The 22,393-nt window shown below is 39.5% G+C and overlaps 1 protein-coding gene across 2 annotated transcripts; it reads left to right on the top strand.

Moving 5' to 3' along the window:
- Positions 1-4,762: 4,762 nt before the first annotated feature.
- On the top strand, positions 4,763-11,031 carry P2RY1 (purinergic receptor P2Y1). Of its 2 annotated transcripts, none has more exons than XR_001852937.3 (2): positions 4,763-6,630; positions 8,711-11,031. XR_001852937.3 is itself a non-coding variant. In XM_017659295.3 (2 exons), exon 1 carries the CDS (start codon positions 5,408-5,410, stop codon positions 6,542-6,544), a length of 1,137 nt encoding a protein of 378 aa, XP_017514784.1. In that variant the 5' UTR covers positions 4,766-5,407; the 3' UTR covers positions 6,545-6,582; positions 8,711-11,031. The 2 variants fall into 2 exon arrangements, 1 of the variants encoding a protein (XP_017514784.1); XM_017659295.3 differs by having other exon boundaries at positions 4,766-6,582.
- The last annotated feature ends 11,362 nt before the right edge of the window (positions 11,032-22,393 follow it).

Genomic DNA, 22,393 nt, shown 5'->3' with positions numbered 1-22,393 from the left:
CTTGAAAAAGGTGTGAAACACTCCAGATATAACTGAGATCAACATACTAAGAGTGAGCTGATGGACTATATGACTTAACATAAGAAAAATGAGCATGCATTTATTTATACACATGATTTTTGTTTGCCTATTTGGAATTTAGCTTAGTTACTCAAAATATAGTTTTACCAGAAGTCAACAATTTATTTATGGTGAATATAATAATGATGACAAATAGCTCTCAAATAATATAATATTCTTATCCTCTGTGTTACCCTGGAAACACTCAGTGGGTCTGTGATTATGGTATAAGACCTTCAATATGGGTAACTGGCTCTGAAGGTATTTGTGTACCTGTAAGCTTTATGCACATTTATTTCCCTCAATACTTAAAAAGCTAGGTATATAAAGAAATTTTAGAAGAACTGGCATGTAATACAGCACTTCTAGTCTATTATCAGTAAATGTTGTAAAACATGCCTTTGTGAAACCAGTGAGGTCAGAGACAAAAACAAAGGGAATATTTATCAAATGAAGACGATTAGAGAAAAACTGAGACTATAACCCAGGACTGGAATCTTTATTCTGGATTTAAGGAAAGTTCTTTTGAAAATGTTATAAAGTGCCCAAGACTAGGGCCTAGGTCTTCATATGGATGGGGATAAGGCAGGTAAATATTTAAGAAGGGAACACCAGAAAGCAGTTCCCTTGAATATTCTTAACTTTTGGGAGCAATAAATTTTCTGAAGGATGGAAGAAGATGTAGGTAGCCTGGGATTTTACAGATTCTTGCAAATGATAGGGCTCAGATGGAGAACCTAGATCAATGTCATCTGCCCAGGGGCAGGTACTCAGTAGGGACATTACTCTGACCACGGGACCATATAGCCTATGTCATCTCTCCACCACCCAGACCCCTCACCCACATCCACCCTGATTTAAACCTAAATAATTGAAAAGCAATGCTCAGTGAGGTTTCCAAAAGTCTCTATTTTGTTCCAGCTACCTTGCTTTCTCTTCTTCCTCGACCTAGTGGTGCCCCTTCTGCATGTCACTCTTCTTCCTCCCTCTCCCTCTAGCTCTTCTTCATTTCCCTATCCTTTTTCCCCTCTACTCTCTCTCTTTTCTCGGGCCTCCAGGGTCTCTTACTCTCATCTCCTTGTTCCAACCTTGGAGCGACCCAGCTGTCTCTTAATCCATGCCCTACATCCCTGCTGTGATTCTTAATGAAATACATTTCAGGAAGCCTACTGATCGGATCCATGACAAGTGCGTGACTTCTAGGAGCAGCTGGGTCCTCTGCGAACAGGACAGCCCTCCGTTCTTCCTCGGTGTGCTCCTTTCCCACTTCCAGGCCGCCTCAGCCCTTTCTCCTCCTACTTCACTGAGGACAGCTGCTGTGAATTCCTTAAACTTCTTTCTTCTCCTAGTTCCTTTTCCTATTTTCTTTTTGGGAAATCGGTGAGTCTTCTCACTCTCCCAAGGTTATCTCAGAAGAGTCTTAGGTGTTATACTCAGGGGGGCCTCTCAAAAGATCTCCTTGTCTCCTAAATCAGGGTATCATTGTCTCGTACCTGCAAAATAAAACAGTTGTCCTGCCCATCAGCTCACCTTTCTTTCACACTGTCCCCCAAATTAGGTTTAACGTTAGTATTGTGTTTAATTAATCAAATGTTTCTTGGTCTCACCTTTAAAGTTGGGTGAGTTTATATTTTATGTTTATCAGAAGTTGTTTTCTTTATGCTGGGGTCCTCAATTAGAAATTTTTCAATAATCTGTCCATCCTCAGCAATTGTTGGATTTTCTGTAATTTTAAGAATAGAGAAAGAAGAGACTTCCTAAAGATGGTAATGAGAATCTTTGTAAACACAAGAAGTGCAGCCTTTTTGTTTATGAGTCTGAGGCTGAACACATCTGAATTCCCCATAATTATCCATCCTTCTCAGAACACATATAAATTCTTGGCTATTTTTTAAAAGTCCAAGTAGAAAAGTAGGACATACAGGAAACTTCTGAAATACTCTGTCTATCAACACCTTCAAGATCTGCCTCAAAACTTGCTTGAAGGCTTCTGGGAATAACCCTTTCTGTGCTCAATCTATAGTGGCCCCTGGAAAGTAAATTTTCCTATCAATGTCCTGTAGTTGTGTCTTTCATCTAGTGGTTAAATGTATGCAATTTTGGGACAGAAGACTAAGGTTTAAATCCCCATTTCTTTTGTATGGATGAGCTACTTAACTTTTCTGTGCCTTCATTTCACCACTTATAAAATAGAGACACAATTATTAATTATCACCACAGGATATTTTTAAGGAATAGAGGAGATAATCATTTTTAGGGGTGCATAGTGCTGAGTATACATGAAAGACATTATTACTATTATTATATGTTATTATTATAGTTAACTATGTTCATTCTTTGCATTTCCAACCAAACTGTAAATCTCTTGTGAGGCATTTACATCATTAATGAAATGCAAAATAATATAGAATCGTTTGAGGCAAGTCACTTAAAGACATGGAGCATATTCTTCTCATACCTTTAAGGCATTTATAATTGGTATTCAAACATCAATAAATACTGCCATGTTATAAGATGGTATTTTACTTTTCTTTTCATTAAAGCTAGTGCAGTGTATTGCAGATAGAAAGATGACAGTCAACAAATGATAACTGAATACATGTAAGTTATTCCCACAAGGCACAATTTGATTTGAAATATAACAAATATATTATAAATATGTAGCTAACTATGATGAATGTAAAAGCAGTGTTTACAAAATTTACCTTTTAACATCATTAAAAGAAAGTCTGTGGTGCAATTAGGACAACTATTAACTCCAAACTCCTAGTAAAGTATCAAGTTTTCTGAAAGTACTTAATGGTATTTGAGCTAAGTGTACAATTCAAAACACTCACATTATGAGTTAATGCATTTGCAACAGACTTCTGAGTGATGTTATATATTGCTTATGTTGCAAATGAAAAATGCAAAGAAGGGAGGAGTTAGGACCTATTGAGTACCAATGGAACTCTCAGTGATTTTCTTCCTTCTTTATCTTAACAGTGTCATCTCAGTTACTACCATCCTAATCCAACAATATGAAAATGTTTCATAGTAAGGCTCAGAATTATAGGACCTTATACTATGAGGACCGGAGTAAAAAATAAAAGATAATCAAATCTAACTCCCTCATTTTGTAAATGAGAAAACTGAGGCCTGTAGCATTCATTTCAGTTAAGACTGTTTTCAAAACCACATTCATGCCCTTTATTTGAGTTATTTACTCTTGTTTTGCATTGCATTTTCAGGCTGTTCGATTGACCATACTCAAAATACCAGTGTGTGCCTGATGCCGTGTGTTCGGCATGTGTTTGGATATGCCATGTATTTCCATATGTGTTCTTAAAAAGACCATATGGGTCTTGCAGGGAATTTTCCTTTGTAGTATCAAAGCCAGGAGCTCACACTTTTCCCTTGAATATTTTTAACAGGATGCTATCATGAAACATCTGGGACCAGAAAGAAATCTCTACTGTGTATACTTTACAGGTATTTTCAATTTGGGTTTTTTTTCCCTCTAAGTAAAAAGCCTTTGTTAATAATTGTTAAAACATATTGTTAACTAATAAATTCTCAAGAAGTGCTAGATTCTATTCCTATGTGGGCCCACTTAACTACATCCCTAAACAGTTAATAATTATTTTATTTTCCAATTAAACTTACTCAAATACAATGTTGAAGTGTGGTTTGTTTAAAAATTTGGTACATTTAAGCCATGAAAACAAGTTTTTGAACAAATATAGAATTTAAGGAAGTCCCAACCTATACTGTTAAGGTACTTAAGGGATAACTGTGACTAATCAGTTTAACCTAAAGAAATTAAGGATTCATAATAAAACCCTAAAACCATACCTTAATCACTTTGGAGTTGTAATTATCCTTGTCATCTATCTATATAAAGCTGCATTTAATGGTTTAGTTATTTCCAAAACAATACTTTCTTTTAATTGCAGCCTCTGATCTTAACTGTCTGGACAGGAGGATTTGGGGAGCTGGCGTTGTTAGTAGTTGTTAGGTATCTAGTTAAATTGTGCTGAAGCAACGTGAAGACTCGACTAACAGTATTTTTACAATGTAGAAGTCTCACGTCGATGTTACCAATGAAGTCGGTTTATTAGCATTTGGTTAATTGAGAAGAACAACGTTGAAATAAAAAGGAAATAGCACACCGACGGGCCGAAAGAGCCTCTCCCCCCGCCTCAGAACCCTCCCTCCTACGACAGCTCGCGCTCTCTCGGAGTAGCAGGTTCCTGCAAGCGCCAGGAATCCAGTCTCGGTGCAGCGAGGAGCCCGCAACGCCAGGGCGTGGAACCTGCAAACACCTGGCGTGGTACTTGAGGACTCCAGAGACTTCTGTCTCCGACCAGTCGGCTCTAGGGTTAGAAGCAAAAGGCTCTGCGCGGTCAGCAGGGTTTCCTGTGTGTCAGCAACTTCACTTTGCCTAGACAGCCGGCGGAAGAGCGGAGGAGCGCTCGCGCCAATCGCTCCCGAGCAGCCAGCCCTGGCCGAGCGCGCCCCTCACCCTCGCCGCCGACTCCGGTAGCAGCGACTGGGCAGGAGCTGAGAGCGCCCGGCCTCGGCGAAGCCGCTTCCCGAAAAGCAGCCTTCGGCTCCGGGCGGGCAGCCGGGCGGGCTCCGCGGAGGCACGCCCCTCGCCTCCCAGCAGAGCGCACTCGGTCGGGTGCCCAAACTCCGCCCACCCGCCTGGGAGCCGGGCTCTCCTGCCTGCCCCCTGCACTCGGGACCAAGCAGGGCCTCAAGTGAGGTCTCTGAGCTGCACAGGCGACGAGCCGGCGCGATCCAGGGCCGCTCGGGTCTGCTGCCACGCGCGCTCCGATGGCCCCCAGAGGCTGAGCGCAGCGGGTGCGGAGGCAGCGGCATGGACCCCAGAGCTGAGCTGCTTCCTTGCGAGGTAGGGAGAAGGAAGATGCCCAGACGAAGTTGATCTCGGGGAAGGAGGCTGGGGAGCGCCCTCCCCACGCCGGAGTTTGGCTCGACCTCGCTGAGCCCCGGCGCGCTCTGCAGCGCGGCCCGTCGGCCCCTCGGGAAAGCTCGGCCGGAAAGTTGTCCGCGGCGGTGCCCAGCGCGCTGTTGTGTAACCTCGGCGCTGCAGCCGCACCGGGAAGTTGCCGGCCCTCCCGCCAGCCTGGTTCGGTGGCGGCCCCGGGCGGATTTCATGGCCCGCGGGGAACGCGGGGCCGGAGTCGGCGTGGGGGAGCCCCCGCGCGCCCCTGCCCGCGGGGAGCCCCGGCGTCCGCCCCTCATTGCTCGCCCGCCTCTCCGATGCTCGCTGCGCCCCTCGCCGCCGCCGCCCACTCGCCGCCACTTGTCCCTCGGAGCCGCAGCCTAGGTCGGGGGGGAGAGAATGACCGAGGTGCTGTGGCCGGCCGGCCCCAACGGGACGGACGCTGCCTTCCTGGCCGGCGCGGGCCCGCACTGGGGGAACACCAGCGCAGTCGCCTCCACCGCCGCCGCCGCCGCTGCCGCCGCCGCCCCGTACAGTTGCTCACTGACCAAGACGGGCTTCCAGTTCTACTACCTGCCGGCTGTCTACATCGTGGTGTTCATTATCGGCTTCCTGGGCAACAGCGTGGCCATCTGGATGTTCGTCTTCCACATGAAGCCGTGGAGCGGCATCTCCGTGTACATGTTCAACTTGGCCCTGGCCGACTTCTTGTACGTCCTGACTCTGCCCGCGCTCATCTTCTACTACTTTAATAAGACGGATTGGATCTTAGGGGACGCCATGTGCAAGCTGCAGCGGTTCATCTTCCATGTGAACCTCTACGGCAGCATCCTGTTCCTGACCTGCATCAGCGCTCACCGGTACAGCGGCGTGGTGTACCCGCTCAAGTCCCTGGGCAGGCTCAAAAAGAAGAACGCGGTCTACATCAGCGTGCTGGTGTGGCTCATCGTGGTGGTGGGCATCTCCCCCATCCTCTTCTATGCCCGTACCGGAGTCCGGAAAAACAAAACCACCACCTGCTATGACACCACCACAGACGAGTACCTGCGAAGTTATTTCATTTACAGCATGTGCACGACCGTGGCCATGTTCTGTGTCCCCTTGGTGCTGATTCTGGGCTGTTACGGGTTAATTGTGAGAGCCTTGATTTACAAAGACCTGGACAACTCACCTCTGAGGAGGAAATCCATTTACCTGGTGATTATTGTATTGACTGTTTTTGCGGTGTCTTACATCCCTTTCCATGTGATGAAAACGATGAATTTGAGGGCCCGGCTGGATTTTCAGACCCCAGAAATGTGTGCTTTCAATGACAGGGTTTATGCCACTTACCAGGTGACAAGAGGTCTAGCAAGTCTTAACAGTTGTGTGGACCCCATTCTCTATTTCTTGGCGGGAGATACATTCAGAAGAAGACTCTCCCGAGCGACGAGGAAAGCTTCCAGAAGAAGTGAGGCAAATCTGCAGTCCAAGAGTGAAGACATGACCCTCAATATTTTATCTGAGTTCAAGCAGAATGGAGATACAAGCTTGTGAAGACAAAAGCATCCCCAAACACCTACTTTTGTATCATGGTAGGATACTTAACAGAGCCAAGCGCTTTTCTCCCCTCTAAGTTCCTAGTAAGTCCAGAGAAAACGCAAACCAAGAAAACAGTGAGTTAAAAAAAAAAAAAAATGGAAATGCCAACACCCACACTTAGATTATCTGAGTTTTTTTTCAAGGTCTTCCTCCTTCCAACCAGAAGTAGGTAAAATAAAATACTAGCTTAGTTAAATATTTACTTTCTCTTCTGCCTTTAAGATTTACAAGCTTATATGTTTAAAGTGCACTTGAGTACTAGAGCTATTTTGATATAATTTCTTCAAAACTGACCACCTGACACCTGAGTTTGTGATTCATCTATCTTTACTGTTTTTATTAATCCATGGTAGAAACAAATTGAGACTCCACATTCTCAAGGTTAGCACAGTATAGTGAATAGTAAATACTAAGCTCCATTCAGTATCAAATGAACAGATGTCAGCTGGGTATCCTTTTTGATTCTATAAGCACAGGTGGCAGCTGGCTGAGTTTCTTTGAAGAATTAAATAGAAAAGTAAAGTTAATGATTTCAAATGATTTTTAAAAATTAAAGAGTGGTTATTTTCCAGTTATTTCTAGAAAACTGCTCACTACAGGTTGGGTGCCAAATGTTTGGTGGTGGAAGCCTGCATATGTTATATTACAAGTAAAATGCATTCAGAATAATCAAGTGCATGTACTTTCCTTGTAAACACTATGCACTCTGGTAAGCTTTCTTTGATAAAGAGCATTTACTTGCACCACTGCTGTGTAATGCCTTAGGAGTCTTTTTGTGTTCCAATACAAATGCTCACTCACACCTGTAAAAACAATTTTAAAATTCACAGATAAATTACAGACCACAGTTGAATAACTGTTAGCAAGTTGAGGGGTGTTGGGCAGAAGATAGTATTATCAGAGGGAGAGTGGTTGACAGTCATCCACAATGCACGGCCTGCATGCATCTTCTCAAATGTATGATGCAACTGGGAGTGGGGAGAGACATTTTTAGAATGACTTTCGTTTAAATTCAAATTGTGCTGTAAAGGCTCTTTTTTGATTCTTTTCAATGTTAGAAAACTTTAAATGCAAAATGAAAAGAAGAATTTGTATAGGTTGTACTGAATGAATACTTCATGGGATCTTACATCCTCATATTGAAAGGAAAAAACTCCAAATACATGGGAAGGGGAGATATGGAGAATTAAATTTAAGTACCTAAGGGACCACAGCACTGAAAAGTAAGTTACAGAAACTGCTTAGACTGCTAATAGTTTAAAAGATGATTACTGGTCCATGTTTTCGTTTATGTTTTTTCCCTGACAGGCAGTAATGGATAATCTGTAAATTTTCAATAATTTTAATAAGTCTTAAATGAATGTTGAATTGCTGCACTTGTAGCCCTTGAAATAGTCAAATTCTATGATAATGTAGAATACTGAGGTGAGGTAATACAGTGTATAACCCCTGACAAGTCCAGTGTCTAAGGAATTTTTTTTGTCAAAATTACCTCCAATAAAGCCAACATCAGAGTCTGCAGATGATGGTAGAGTAACTTTTTGAAAATACTTTGTAGGTAAAGCAATTTGGGGCTGCATCCTAAGGCAAGAACCTTAGTGTCCCATGGACAGAGGGGGTGGAAAGTCAGGGCTTGATTTCAGTTCTTGGAGTGCCTGAGTGGACTGTAGATGTATGAGAGTTTTAGTTTCTTCATAGACTTGCTTCAGTTTACATGGTCTCCAGCCACTAAGGCCAAGGAAGGAAAGCTGTGTTTAGCTTTCCTAAAAAGTGGTTATTTTTTATATGTTCAATGTTAATGCACAGAATTATAGAAACTAGATTAAGCAGAAACATTTTAGATGTCTTCCCTACATCTCCTCATTTTGAGAAAAGGTTAGCTAGGTTCTCACTTGGTTAGGGTCCCACAGCATGGTCTATTGTGGACTCCTAAAAGACAGAGTTTAAAATACATCATTACTGTATTATCTCTGTCAAACATCATGTTCAGTGAGACAAGATTAATATCCTCAAGTTGACCAAAATGGAAATTTTGAAAACTATAACCACCCTTGAACTCAAAGACTTATGATACACATTTCTATATTTCTTCACTATTTACTTGAGTATTTTTCCTTTTAGGTCTCCTGATTTACTGAAGTACATTGTTCCAGCTTCCAGAGAACTTTCTTTTGGAGCATGGTTCCAGTGAGGAGGTGGACTATGCCTGGAAATACTCTCTTACTTCCTGTAATGTCTTTTTTCCAGAATGTTTCTTCTTTAGCCTCCTATGTCATGTAGTAGACAATGATGATGTGTGAAAGCATGCCAAATAGTAACAAGAATGATATCACCAACCCCTTCCAGGCAGAAAGAGGTATTTGGAAAGACTTTGTGCTAATGGTGAAAACATACCAAACCAGAGGGTCAAGATGAAGGCAGTGATCTATTGGCGGGAAATGTGATTCAGGATATACGATAATATAAGGAGGTATTTTAATAGTAAAGGTAGAAATCAGTTGGCAATCAATTTTGATGAAATAACTTCCCAAACTATGGAATTTATCTGTTAACTAAATTTCACACTATAAAAGTGGGTCAAGTTCATGGTGTTTCATGGCTCACAAACTGGCATTTTTGACACTTTGAACATCACTGTGTGTTTGCATAAAAAGACAAATCAGGAAGAGATACAGCAGAGGGTAGGATTCAGAGCTAAAACTATGACATCACCACTCGGCGAACTGTGGTGACTCTTGACCCTTCAAAATCACTTATGGATTAAAAGATTGGATGACATCCATCTGTTGAAGCCTTTTGGGATGTGATAAAGCATTAAAACTACAAGACAGCCAGAGGTACATGAAATGTGCTACTGTATTTCCTAGGACTCATCAATTCCAGTCCTTGGCTAAAAATTCACACAAAGTTCACCAACTGTAATGTAGAACTAGACTTTCTCAGTTTACTCAGGCATTACATTAAACTGCCTTTGGGTGTACAAGAGATGTCAATGCTTATTGCAGCAGGACTTGGACTAGTGACAATAAAGATGTGTAAGTAGCTAGAGATCTATTGAAAATTAACTTTGCTGGTCAAATTTTACCTATTGTAATAATATTTATTGATGAAGCTCACAGTTCTTCAGTTGTATAGACTGAAAAACTTTCTTGAAAGATCCAGCATACTCATGTAAATTATATTTATTACAATGTATAATATGTCATAGTGGTATATTTTACATAATATATGGTGAATAGATAAAATGAGAGTTATTATATAGCATGCTTTTTAAATATTAGTATCTTGAAATGTTTAAGTCTTCAGATTGTTTTATATGAAATATGAGAATCTGATTTGTGATATAAGTGGGTAACTTCCCTAAAATGCTTTTGCATGTTTACCTTTTTATTTAGGGTTCTTTCTCTGTAGACACAGTTTAGTGTTGAACTATTATAAAATCAATAGTAAAAACAAAATATCTTTGCCAGACTGGGTCAGTATTGTCTACATTTTATACGATATAGAAAAGTTTATATTATCTTTTCAGGATGTAGAATTGTGCTCTCAAATATGGTAAGAGCTTCCATTTCCAAATGCAAAAGTCTTGTCTAAAGTCAAAGTAGACCTCTTAGATTTTAGAAGTCTGGTGGGATGGGCATTATAGATACATTAGAATTTAAGGAAAAACTAGGGAGATAGGAAGAGAAAGAGGCAGCTGTTGTAATCAGCTACTGTGCTCAGTTCTGCTTAAATTTTGTGTTGTGTTTCTTCTTAAGGTAAAATAATACAATCTTAATTTCTTTGAAATGGAATTTCTAAGTAACACACTACCAGCAAGTTCAATACTGATATTAAATTTAATCTGTTTTCTCTAGTTGATAATTTTAATTCCAAGGTATATAACTGTATATTATTTGGCTGCTAAAATCTGTTACAATTTTTTATTCTGTTGTACATTGTAATATATACATCATTACAAATTTATATGAAGGTAATATATGTTACATGTCAAAATTTGTGAATTTGAATTCTAGTATGTTTTAGTGCTTTTGCAAAAATGTTTATTTTTATATTATTGGTGATTTTAAGATAGATAATTGAGCTAGATTTCCTTGTGATTAATAGTGCCATTGAGAGCAGTATGGAAACAGTGTTACTTGATATTTTGAGCTTTCTCAGGTTTATATAAATCAATGGTAGCTTAACAAATTACAGATTAATTGTATGTAATTTTGTTTTTAATAAAATAAATTGTACATTTCCTATAAGTTAGCATGCAGGTGTGTAAAACATCATGTGTTGTGCGTTTGTGTGTATGTATGTGTGTCTAAAGCATGGCAACCAACTTTGTATCTGCTATTTATAATAACAGCCAAGCTTTGATATGATCCTGGTCACTAGAATTGTATATACTATAGACACTTAAAACTGAAAAGTCTCAATAAAACTTTGAAATGTGGTCTGATGGCTTCTATGTTATTACAGTATTAATACTCACGAATTTCTCCAAAGTGTGACACATTCTATTATAGTGGCTGGCAAATGCTCTAGAATGTATTGAATTAACACAAGCATTTCTTAAGGTATAGCCTGGGCTGTAAAAAGTGAAGTAGTCAAGAAAATGCTGGTGCAAGATAATATATAAGATTATCATCATTTAATATTTAATTATTAATAGGAGTGTGACCTAATTCTTTGAGGAAAATATGGAATATAATCTTAATATGTATTTCTCATATTAGTGTGTTCTATGTTTAAAATGTTAGCTGTAATTATTCAGCCATAAGAAGAAAACAAATCCTACCATTTGCAACAATATGGATGGAGCTAGAGGGTATTATGCTCAGTGAAATAACCCAGGCAGAGAAAGACAAGTACCAAATGATTTCACTCATATGTGGAGTATAAGAGCAAAGAAAAACTGAAGGAACAAAACAGCAGTAGAATTGCAGAACCCCCGAATGAATTAACAGTTACCAAAGGGAAAGGGACTGGGGAGGATGGGTAGGAAGGGAGGGATAAGGGCGGGAAAAAGAAAGGGGGCATTACAATTAGCAGGTAAAATGTGGAGGTGGTACAGGGCGGGCTCTACAACACAGAGAACACAAGTAGTGATTTTACAGCATCTTACTATGCTGATGGACAGTGACTGTGAAGGGGTATGTGGGGGGGCCTTGGTGAAGGGGGGAGCCTAGTAAACATAATGTTCTTCATGTAATTGTAGATTAATGATACCAAAAAAAATGTTAGCTGTAGTCTTTTTTCCTAATTTTTAACCCATGGAGATAGTCATGCTAATAATCCTTTGTGATTTCTGTTTATCTATTAGTCTACGTTGCCTGCCTCTCTCAAGTTTATTAAGAAATATATATCTGGTGCTGTGCAGTGAAAAGTGTATAATGGAATGAGAGCATGCTTACAGCACTATTTTTCCTCAGTGGAAAAGGTAAGTGCATAATGGTCCCGTGTTGGGTTTTCTGGTTGTCTTCTGAGGCAGGTCCCCTGTCACAGAATCCTGTGGGTAGAAAAGTGCAAATCTCCTGCATCTCTTAAGATACATGTCATTCAGTTTTAATTCCTTAAATAGCCATACTATCCAGACTTCACTGTTTAGGAATCCTCACTTATTACCATCTGCTTGGGTAGAACAGCAGCTGTGGATGGAGTCAGGCCCCTGGACTGAGCAGCTGACAGTAGTGCAGACCCTTGGAGAATGGCCTGGATAAGGGGATAAGGGGATGGGAGCACGTGGGGGCAGTCAGTTCTGCACAAAGCAGAAAAAAATGCACTGCCATGCCTGATTACCTGGTGAGGACAAACCAGGTAAGGTAGAAAATCCTTGATGATGGATTAAAACAGAAAGAGACCTTGGAGATTTTAATCCCATGACTTTGGTTTGCTGGTGAAAGTAAAGTTTTCACATTCAAAGGTGGAGCTAGCAAAGAACTCAGGGTTCTCCTACTAAAACATTCCATTCACCTCCCAGGGCTCTTCAAACTGTGGTTCTTGACTGATTAGTGGGTCAGGGAACCAGCAGCATGGGCTATGATCAACACTAACAAATGAAATAAAATAAAGTAGATACTCCATATCTTAGTAAGTATCTTGCCTGAGAGTTTCAGTCCTGGGCAAGTTCACAATGGATTCTATGAAACCAAGAAATGACAATGGAATGTTATTGCGATAAAAGGGTTTATACCCAGCTTAATTCTCACAGCAGCAGGTCAAGAATCATGTCTACATCCAGCAGTCTGCAGGTCTGGGATCCACCTCTGTCTCTGCCTCCACCCAGAACAATGGGCAGAGCTCTTTATATAATGACTCAGTCAATACTAGCTTATTGCCTATGGGTGTGGAAGCAGTAGCCTAGCAGCAGGCCAGTTACATCATCAAATATTTTAGGGTCAGGTGAGAATCCTGGTCATAGGAACTTCCATTTTCCCCACAGTAAGGCTTCATGATTTTGATTTCAGACACACATATGTTCTCACACACAACATGTAAATTTATAATTACTTCTGTCCTGGGTCACAGTGGATATTTGATTTCTTACTGAAGACCTGGTCAAAAAAGTTCAAACTTTTTTTTCCAGACGCTACTCAGTGAAAGGTGGCATGGAATTATAAAAATAAGAAATAAGAAATTGTTTTCCAAAACTGTTTTAAATAAACATGAGAATACTTAGTTATTAATTATATATGTGTTCTCTTTTTTTAAATGTCATTTTCTTTTAAATGTTATTAAAGCAGCATTTAGTTTACATGTAAGGACAGCTATTTGCAGTTAAGAGTGTAACTGAAACACAGATTTATGTAAACTGATAACATTTCATACTATTCCCTCTGGTTTGAACAATTAACAATATGACAGCAAATGTCTAGTTTGTTTAGAAGCATTGCCTTTGCAATCAAAATGCCTTAAATTTGAATGAATTCTACCACCTACTATTTGTGTACCTTAGGCAGATTACTTTAAACCCTTTTGGCTATGTGATCCTCAACTCTAAACTGGACATAATATTCAGTTCACAGGATGTTGCAAAAGTAAATGAAATAAAATGTGCAAAATGCCTAACACATAATACACACTCTGTAAATGGTCACTATATCATTCTTGAGGCTGCTAAGGATTTTGCTGCTCTAGGTGCTGTTTTGTTGTTATTGTTTCTGTTTCTATTAATATTCATATTTCTTTCATGCCGTGGAGGCTTTGTGGGTCTCCTAAAAATTCTCATTGTGGGATTGAGTGCATTTGATACTGTTCTTTTGGACTCTCCATTGAATATCTGAGGTCAGATAATAAGCAAATATTCAATTTTTTGATACTTGGCACAATGTTATATACTGTGTGGGACAAAGAGATGTAAGTGAAAGTGTATTCAGCTAAAAATGTAACAACAAGAGTCTGCTGACCTTAGCTGGGCTCCTCACCTCTCAGTTCCGTGGTCTATTTTCAGTTGCCACAGTCCAGAGTCTAATCTTCAGTTTTGCAAATCTGGAAACTTGATCTCAACAGTTCACCTAGAGTTCACCAACTCTGGGGCACTGACTCACACCAAGCAAACTGACAAGAGAATCATTTACCAACTGGAATGCCACTTTATGAGTATATAACAGTGATACCCCAGTTATAATAACAGACATCTGCCTTTTTGTTCAATCTAATTATGGATTAGAAAGTTGCCTACCAAAGAGAAGTGATGTTCTTGAAAGATACTTCCAGTGAGATAGAGGAGCCGGAAGAATTGCCTATCCCTGGAGATATTAGTTATGGTAATCAGCATCCATCCTGTACTTGAAAAAATTCTGCCTGTCCAGGACAGCTCAGCAGGACATAGATTGAAATTTTCACATTTGCTTATTTTCTTTTACAATCACTCCCTGCCATTATTACTTCTTTTTTTGCAAATTGGGTTTTAGTAATGTCTCCCAATGACAGTTACTGGAGGAGGGTCATGAAGGCTTCACTACTTTCTAAGTTGAAAATACGTAAAAGACATCCAGTTGGAAAGTTACAGTGTATCATTACAATGCCATTGCAGAGCTCAGGACAGAGTTGTAGCAAGAGATAGGGGTCTGGGAATTGTCCATGTACAAATGGTAGCTAGGGAGAGGGGGTGAATCATATGCAACACCAGCATGGGGATGGACCAAAGAAAGTACTGAGCAAGAATTGAAGTCATAGAAGATCCCAGACAGCCTCATGAAGAAATTAGTCTCAGAAGAGAGTTGTAGGGAAGAGGTGAATCTGTGTTGCTTGTTCTGTAAGGAGTCTGTTGGATTTAGAGATTAGAATGCACTGGTGTTTAATTGAGAGTAATTTTAAACCAAAAAAATACTGATCACGAAAGAAATGTTTTGGTGAAGAGATCGAGGTAAGATTGAGGAAAGAGTTTTGAGGAAAGGCAGGGATAGAGACAGAGAAAGGTGTAAAGAGAGAGATTGCTTGATAATGCCAGAGAAAACGAGGTCTACAGGGAGACTGGAGTAGAAGGATGACATCAATAGGACAAAGAGGAAAAGAGAACCTAGGAGAGGAGTGACTGTGGTTCTTTTTTAAAATTTTTTTATTGAAGTATAGTTGATATACAATCCTATATTGGTTTCAAGTGTACAACACAGTGGTTCAACAGTTACACACATTATTAAATCCTCACCTCAACAGGCAGTTAATATCAGTCAACAAAGAAAGATGTTATAGATCCATTGGCTATATTCTCCATGCTGAACTTTGATCTCTGACCAGCTTATATTATGATGGAGATTTTGTGCCTCTTTATCCCCCACACCCTCCCTACCCAACCCCTCCTCCACGGTAACCACCAGTCACTTGTCAGTGTCTATGAGTCTACTGATGTTTTGTTCATTTAGTTTTTATATTCCACATATAAGTGAAATGATATGCTATTTGTCTCTCTGTCTGGCTTATTTCACTTAACATAATATGCTCTAGGTCCATCGATGTTGTTGAAAATGGCAGTATTTCTTTCTTTGATATGGCTAAATAATATTCCATTGTGTATATGTACCACATCTTCTTTATCCAGCCATCTCTATTGATGGACACTTTTAGGTTGCTTCCATAACTTTGCTACTGTAAATAATACAGCAGTAAACATAGGGGTGTATATAACTTTTCAAATCAAAGACTTTGTTTTCTTTGGGTAAATTCTTACAAGTGGAATAACTGGATTGTATGGCATTTCTATTTTTAGGTTTTAGAGGAATTTACAGACTGCTTTCCATAGTGGTGCAGCAATTTGCATTCACACTGACAGTGTAGAGTGTTCCCATTTCTCCACATCCTCACCAATACTTATTTCTTGTCTTTTAGATATTGGCCTTTCTGACTGGTGTGAATGATATCTTACTATGGTTTGATTTGCATTTCCCTGGTGATTAGTGAATTGGAGCATCTTTTCATGTTCCTGCTGACCATCTGTTTTTCTTCTTTGGAAAAATGTCTGTTCATTTCCTCTGCCCATTTTTTAATTGGGTTATTTGTTCCTTTGGTATTGAGTTATATGAGTTCTTTATATATTTTGGATGTTAACCCCTCATCAGATGAATTATTTAGGAATGTATTCTTCCATACTGTCAGTTGCCTTTGTTTTGTTGATGGTATCCTTTGCTGTATAGAAGCTTTTTAGTTAGATGTAGTCCCACTTGTCCATTTTTGCATTCATTTCCCTTGCCGTGGAGATGTGTCCAGGAAAAATTGCTCATGCTTATGTTCAAGAGTTTTTTGCCTAGGTTTTGCTTTAAGAGTTTTATGGTTTCATGTCTTATATTTAGGTATTTAATTCATTTTGAGTTTACTTTTACATATGGAGTTAGACAGTAATCTAGTTTTATTCTCTTGCATGTAGCTGTCCAGTTTTCCTAACACCATTTATTGAAGAAACTGCCTTTTCCCACTTACATATTCATGGCTTCTTTATCATATATTAATTGACCATATATATGCAGATTTATATCTGGACTCTCTAGTCTGTTCCATTGATCTATGGGTCTGTTCTTGTGCTAGTACCAGACTGTTTGGATTATTGTAGCTTTATAGTACAGCTTGAAGTCAAGGAGCATAATGACCCCAGCTTTGTTCTTCTTTCTCAGGATTTCTTTGGCTATTCATGGTTTTTTGTAGTTCCATATGAATTTTAGGATTATTTGCTCTAGTTCACTGAAAAATGCCATACGTATTTTGATAGGGATTACATTGAATCTGTAAATTGCTTTGGGCTGGATGGCCATTTTGACAAAATTAATTCTTCCTATCCATGGGCATGAGATAGATTTCCATGTATTTGTGTCATCTTTAATTTTTCTTCTGAGTGTCTTTTAGTTTTCAGGGTTAGGGTCTTTCACCCCCTTGGTTAGGTTTATTCCTAGGTATTTTACTATTTTTGATGTAATTTTAAATGGAATTTTTCTCCTGATTTCTCTTTCTGCTAATTCATTGTTAGTCTACAGGAATGCAAAAATTTCTGTATATTGATTTTGTATCCTGCAACTTTGCTGAATCCAGTTATTAATTATAATGGTCTTTTGGTGGGATCTTTAGAGTTTTCTATATATAGTATCTTGACATCTGCAAGTAGTGACATTTTTACTTTGTCCTTACCAATTTGGATGCCTTTTATCTCTCTTCTTTTCTGATTGCCATGGCTAGGACTTCCATGGCTATGGTTCTTGAAGTTTAATGGAAGTATAGGAGAGTCATAATTGTGAGGCTAGGACACTGGGCAGGTCACTGAGTGACAGGAAGACTAGGAATTATAGTGGAAAAAGATTTCAAGGTTGGCATATGAGAGCCCTGGGTAAGGGACCAAGACCTAGCTGGCATTACTCTCAAAAGAGAGGTTTATATGACAGTGGAAAAATAATGTCAAAAGCAGTAGGAAGCATGGAGAATGCCTATCCTTCTTCTGGTGTGTAAGGGTAATAAGACAGAAGTGGCATCTGCTGGGAGAAAGAGTGAGGGAAATATTTTACTAGGTAGTTTTTTCAGACAGGGTTGAGGACATGTCTATACAAGAAAATTTTGTTTTTGTAAGAAGTGGACTACCTTGAGGCCATATATTGGAAAGGCCACATAGAGGGAATACTTAGTAAGGTACTAAGAAGAGAGGTGTGCGTGTGTGTGTGTGTGTGTGTGTGTGTGTGTCAGAGTAACAAGAGTGACAGAGGCAGAAAGAAAGAACCAAAAAGCCTCTAGTCATTCAAATCACACCAGCACAGACACCAGATAAGCACATTAAGAAGACTCTGATCCAAACGCCCAGACATTCCAGCTATTCCCAGCTGCTTGAGCCTTCTCAAGAGTCTTCAGACATCCTGGAGTTAAAACAAGTCATCTTTGCTAATACTTGTTTGAAAACCTGACCACAAACCCTGCAAGGAAAATAAAATTGTGGTTATCTATGGGTTATGGGAAAATTTGTTACACAGCAGTAGAAAACTGGAACTGCCCAACACAGACCATAACTGGGGCTGCCACTGTGGTGTTATCTCTCATAGTTATTGGGGTTTGTTTTGTCCTCTGGTAAGCATGGCTAGAGTAGGAGTACCATTTGGGAGTGGGATCAATTTAGGAATATATCATGCATTCCCAACTAGGATTGATATTCAAGTACATGAACAGGAACAGAGTACTGAATGATTGGCCAGATATCCATTCAAATTGGTTAAAGTTAGTACTGTGAGTGTAAAAGGGTTTCACAAAGAAGAGACTTTTGATTGACCTCAAATAAAGTGAGAAAATATAATACATTCATGGAGGTAATTATTATGAAGTTATATTCAAAAACAGAATAGAATTCAATATTCAGGAGGAAGAAGGATAGGTATGCTAAGCTTGTTTTTATTTGGGGGTAAGGGTGTGAGGAAAAAATGAGCAAAGGCAGCAGATTGGAAAGAGGATGGACTTAGGTAGAAGAAAGAGAGAAAATAGATCCACTGTGGCTCTGCAAGTGAGAGACATTAACTTTAACTATGCAGAATAAAATCACACTGAAAAAACAAGCAAAGATGTTCACGTTCATTGCAGTAGGCAGTAGAAAACCACAAAAACTTTTAGATTAGGGAAATGACATTGTAGAGAATCCGGCAAGGGAGGCAAAGACCTGCTAAGGCATTGTTGCTGTAAACAAGGCATTCAAAGAATAGAAGTAGTGGTAAAGTAAGGAGGGAGAAGCCTGAAATATTTTATTGGAAGAAATAACCAGCATTGAGTACAATGGGGAAAAGAAAAGGAAAAGTCAAAGATGACTGAGGTTCCTTCTGCAGAGTCAGGAATAAAGGCAGTGATTTTGATGGAATGGGAAGCAGAAAAGTGCAAAAAAGCATGAAAATGTATAAGACTCAAAGTCCCCTGTGCAATAAATACCACTCCATTTATTTTTCTATGCTTTCACTTAATTTTTGTGAGCCTCTATTCTGCTAATCTGGAAGAAATTTAATTCTCTTTGTTGAGTTCCCCTATCCTTCTCCTTGAAGTTGTGACTTAAATCGATAAAGGAGTTGAGTTGTTGAAAATACAGCATTAGCATGGTTCACATTTTCTTCTCTCAATTCTGACAACTTCTGAGGCAATGCACTGCTTAGTCACTTCTTGTTGCCTTTCCCAAGAGCCCTTCCTTTCTGACTGTTTGAGCAGGCACCATGCCCTTCTTGGGATAATAGAATTTTATTTCTGGGGCTGGGCACAGGCATTTGGTGGCATTCCTGTGAACTCTTCCAGTCCATCCCCATAGATACACCACAAAACTATTACTATTTAGGGATTTTTCTGCCTCGCAGGAATATCTAAAAAGAATGAATCTTGGAACATCAAAAAAGAAGGACAAAGTAAACAGAAGTATGGGTAAAAAGGACATAGTCTCCATTTTTTGAGTTTTCTAAATTATGTTAGATGCATTAAAAATTATAATATTGTTTGGTTTGGTTCTGAATGTATGTATGATGTAGAGGAAATATTTAAGATAATTATAAGTGGGGGAAGGTAAAGGGAAATAACTGGTGATAAGGTGTCTACATTTCACTTGGGCTAGTAAGAGGATGACAGTTGTAAATGGGAAAAGTTATGCCCATTTAATGTAATAGCTAGAGTTACAACTAAAAAGGAGTTATACAATATTACTCTTTTTTTGTAGCCATACACTCAAAAACAATATAGCTAACACAAAACAATTCTAAAAAGTATTCAAGTAACCCAAAGAAAGGCAGAAAAAAGAAAACAGAGAACAGAAAGCAAATCACAAAATGATCAACCAGATCAACTAGGAAGAGGAATAAATGAATTATAATGCATAAATTCAAATACAAAGAATCCTAGTCACTAGATGGGTGGTACAAGATGGAAACTACATTTTATGAATGGGGTGAAAATGAAGAAAATCGCAGCATAAGGTGAGGACAAGTCTTGTTATATGAATGTTTAACAAATTGGGGACCAATATTCTCTAGCATTCAAGAGACTCAACTGGATTCAAATCCTAGCACAGGCAATTATTAAGCATGAGGAATCAAGCAAGATAACCTTTCTGAGCCTTAAGTTTCTCATTCCAAATAGGATACATAATATCTATCTCATTGGGTCTTTGGGAGATGTAAGTGAGATCATTTTTTGCATGAAACTCTTTATACCACCACCTGGCACTCAATGAATGGTGGATGCTGGAGTATAAGCCTGGGAACCTAGGAAGTGATGTCAAGGAGAGGCTGCCTGAGGAAGTTAATAGATTTACTTGTAGAGAGGGAAATGTGAGAGGCTTAGAGGAGACTGGGTGAGACTGAGGAGACCAGGACAGACCACCGAGGGAAACAAAGAAGAGAAGGAGGAAATATGGTATCTAAGAAATCTAGAAGAATAGAACTAATATCCAAATTCAGCAAAGATGTAGGATACAAAATTAATACAGAGAAATCAGTAAAATAATTCCATTCACAATTGCATCAAAAAAGAATAAAATACTTAGGAAAAAACCTAACCAAGGAAGTGAAAGACCTATATCCTGAAAACTACAAGACACTCCTAAGAGAAATTAAAGAGGGCACTAATAAATGGAAATTCATCCCATGCTTTTGGGTATGAAGAATTAATATTGTCAAAATGGCCATACTGCCTAAAGCAATCTACAGATTCTATGCAATCCGTACCAAATTACCAACAGCATTCTTCAAGAAACTGAAACAAATAGTTCTAAAAATCCATATGGAACCATGAAAGACCCCAAATAGCCTAAGCAATCCTGAGAAGAAAGAATAAACAGGGGGGATCTCACTTCCCAACTTCAAGCTCTACTACAAAGCCACAATAATCAAGACAATTTGGTACTGGCTCAAAAACAGAGCCACAGACCAGTGGAACAGAATAAAGACCTCAGACATTAACCGAAACAAATGTGGTCGATTAATAGATGATAAAGGAGCCATGGACATACAATGGGGAAGTGACAGCAACTTCAACAGCTGGTGTTGGCAAAACTGGACAGCTAAATGTAAGAAAATGAAACTGGATCATTGTCTAACTCCATACACAAAAGTAAAGCTGAAATGGATCATAGACCTAAATGTAAGTCATGAAACCATAAAACTCTTAGAAGAAAACAAAGGCAAAATCTCTTGGACATAAACATGAGCAAGTTCTTCATGAACATATCTCCATGGGCAAGGGAAACAAAAGCAAAAATGAACAAGTGGGACTATATCGAACTAAAAGGCTTCTGTACAGTAAAGGACACCATCAATAGAACAAAAAGGCATCCTACAGTATGGGATAATATATTCAGAAATGACATATCCGATAAGCGGTTAACATCAAAATATATAAAGAGCTCACACACCTCAACAAACAAAAAGCAAATAATTCAATTAAAAAATGGGCAGAGGATCTGAACAGACAGTTCTCCAAAGAAGAAATTCAGATGGCCAACAGGCACATGAAAAGATGCTCCATATCATTAATCATCAGAGAAATGCAAGTTAAAACCACAATGAGATATCACCTCACACCAGTTAGTATGGTCACCATCCAAAAGACAAACAACAACAAATGTTGGCAAGGATGTGGAGAAAGGGGAACCCTCCTACACTGCTAGTGGAAATGTAAACTAGTTCAGCCATTGTGGAAAGCAATATGGAGGTTCCTCAAAAACCTCAAAATAAAAATACCATTTGACCCAGGAATTCCACTTCTAGGAATTTACCCTAAGAATGCAGCAGCCCAGTTTCAAAATTACATATGTACCCCTATGTTTATTGCAACACTATTTACAATAGTCAAGATATGGGGGCAGAGCCAAGATGGCAGCGTGAGTAGAGCAGCGGAAATCTCCTCCCAAAACCACATATATCTATGAAAATATAACAAAGACAACTCTTCCTAGAATAAAGACCAGAGGACACAGGACAACATCCAGACCACATCCACACCTGCAAGAACCCAGCGCCTCACAAAGGGGGTAAGATACAAACCCCAGCCCGGCAGGTCCCGAGTGCCCTTCCCCCCAGCTCCCGGCAGGAGGAGAGGAGTCAGAGAGGGAGGGACAAGGAGCCCAGGACTGCTGAACACCCAGCCCCAGCCATACGGACCAGAGCACAGACACAGTGCATGCACAGGGCCCTGGATACTAGGGAAACAGGGCAGCAAGAACGGTGAGTGGGTACCAGAGGCTGGCGCTGGAGGACAAAAGAAAAGCGAGCAGCCATCTTTTGTTGTTGTTGTTATTGTTGTTGTTTTGTTGTGGCGAGTGCTTTTTGGAAGTCTTAAAGGGACAGGGACCCCAATACTAGGGAAACAGGGCAGCAAGACCGGTGAGTGGGT

The sequence above is a fragment of the Manis javanica genome, chromosome 3, assembly GCF_040802235.1.
Source record: "Manis javanica isolate MJ-LG chromosome 3, MJ_LKY, whole genome shotgun sequence".
Classification (NCBI taxonomy): domain Eukaryota; kingdom Metazoa; phylum Chordata; class Mammalia; order Pholidota; family Manidae; genus Manis; species Manis javanica.
This window is presented reverse-complemented; position numbering and strand designations above follow the sequence as displayed.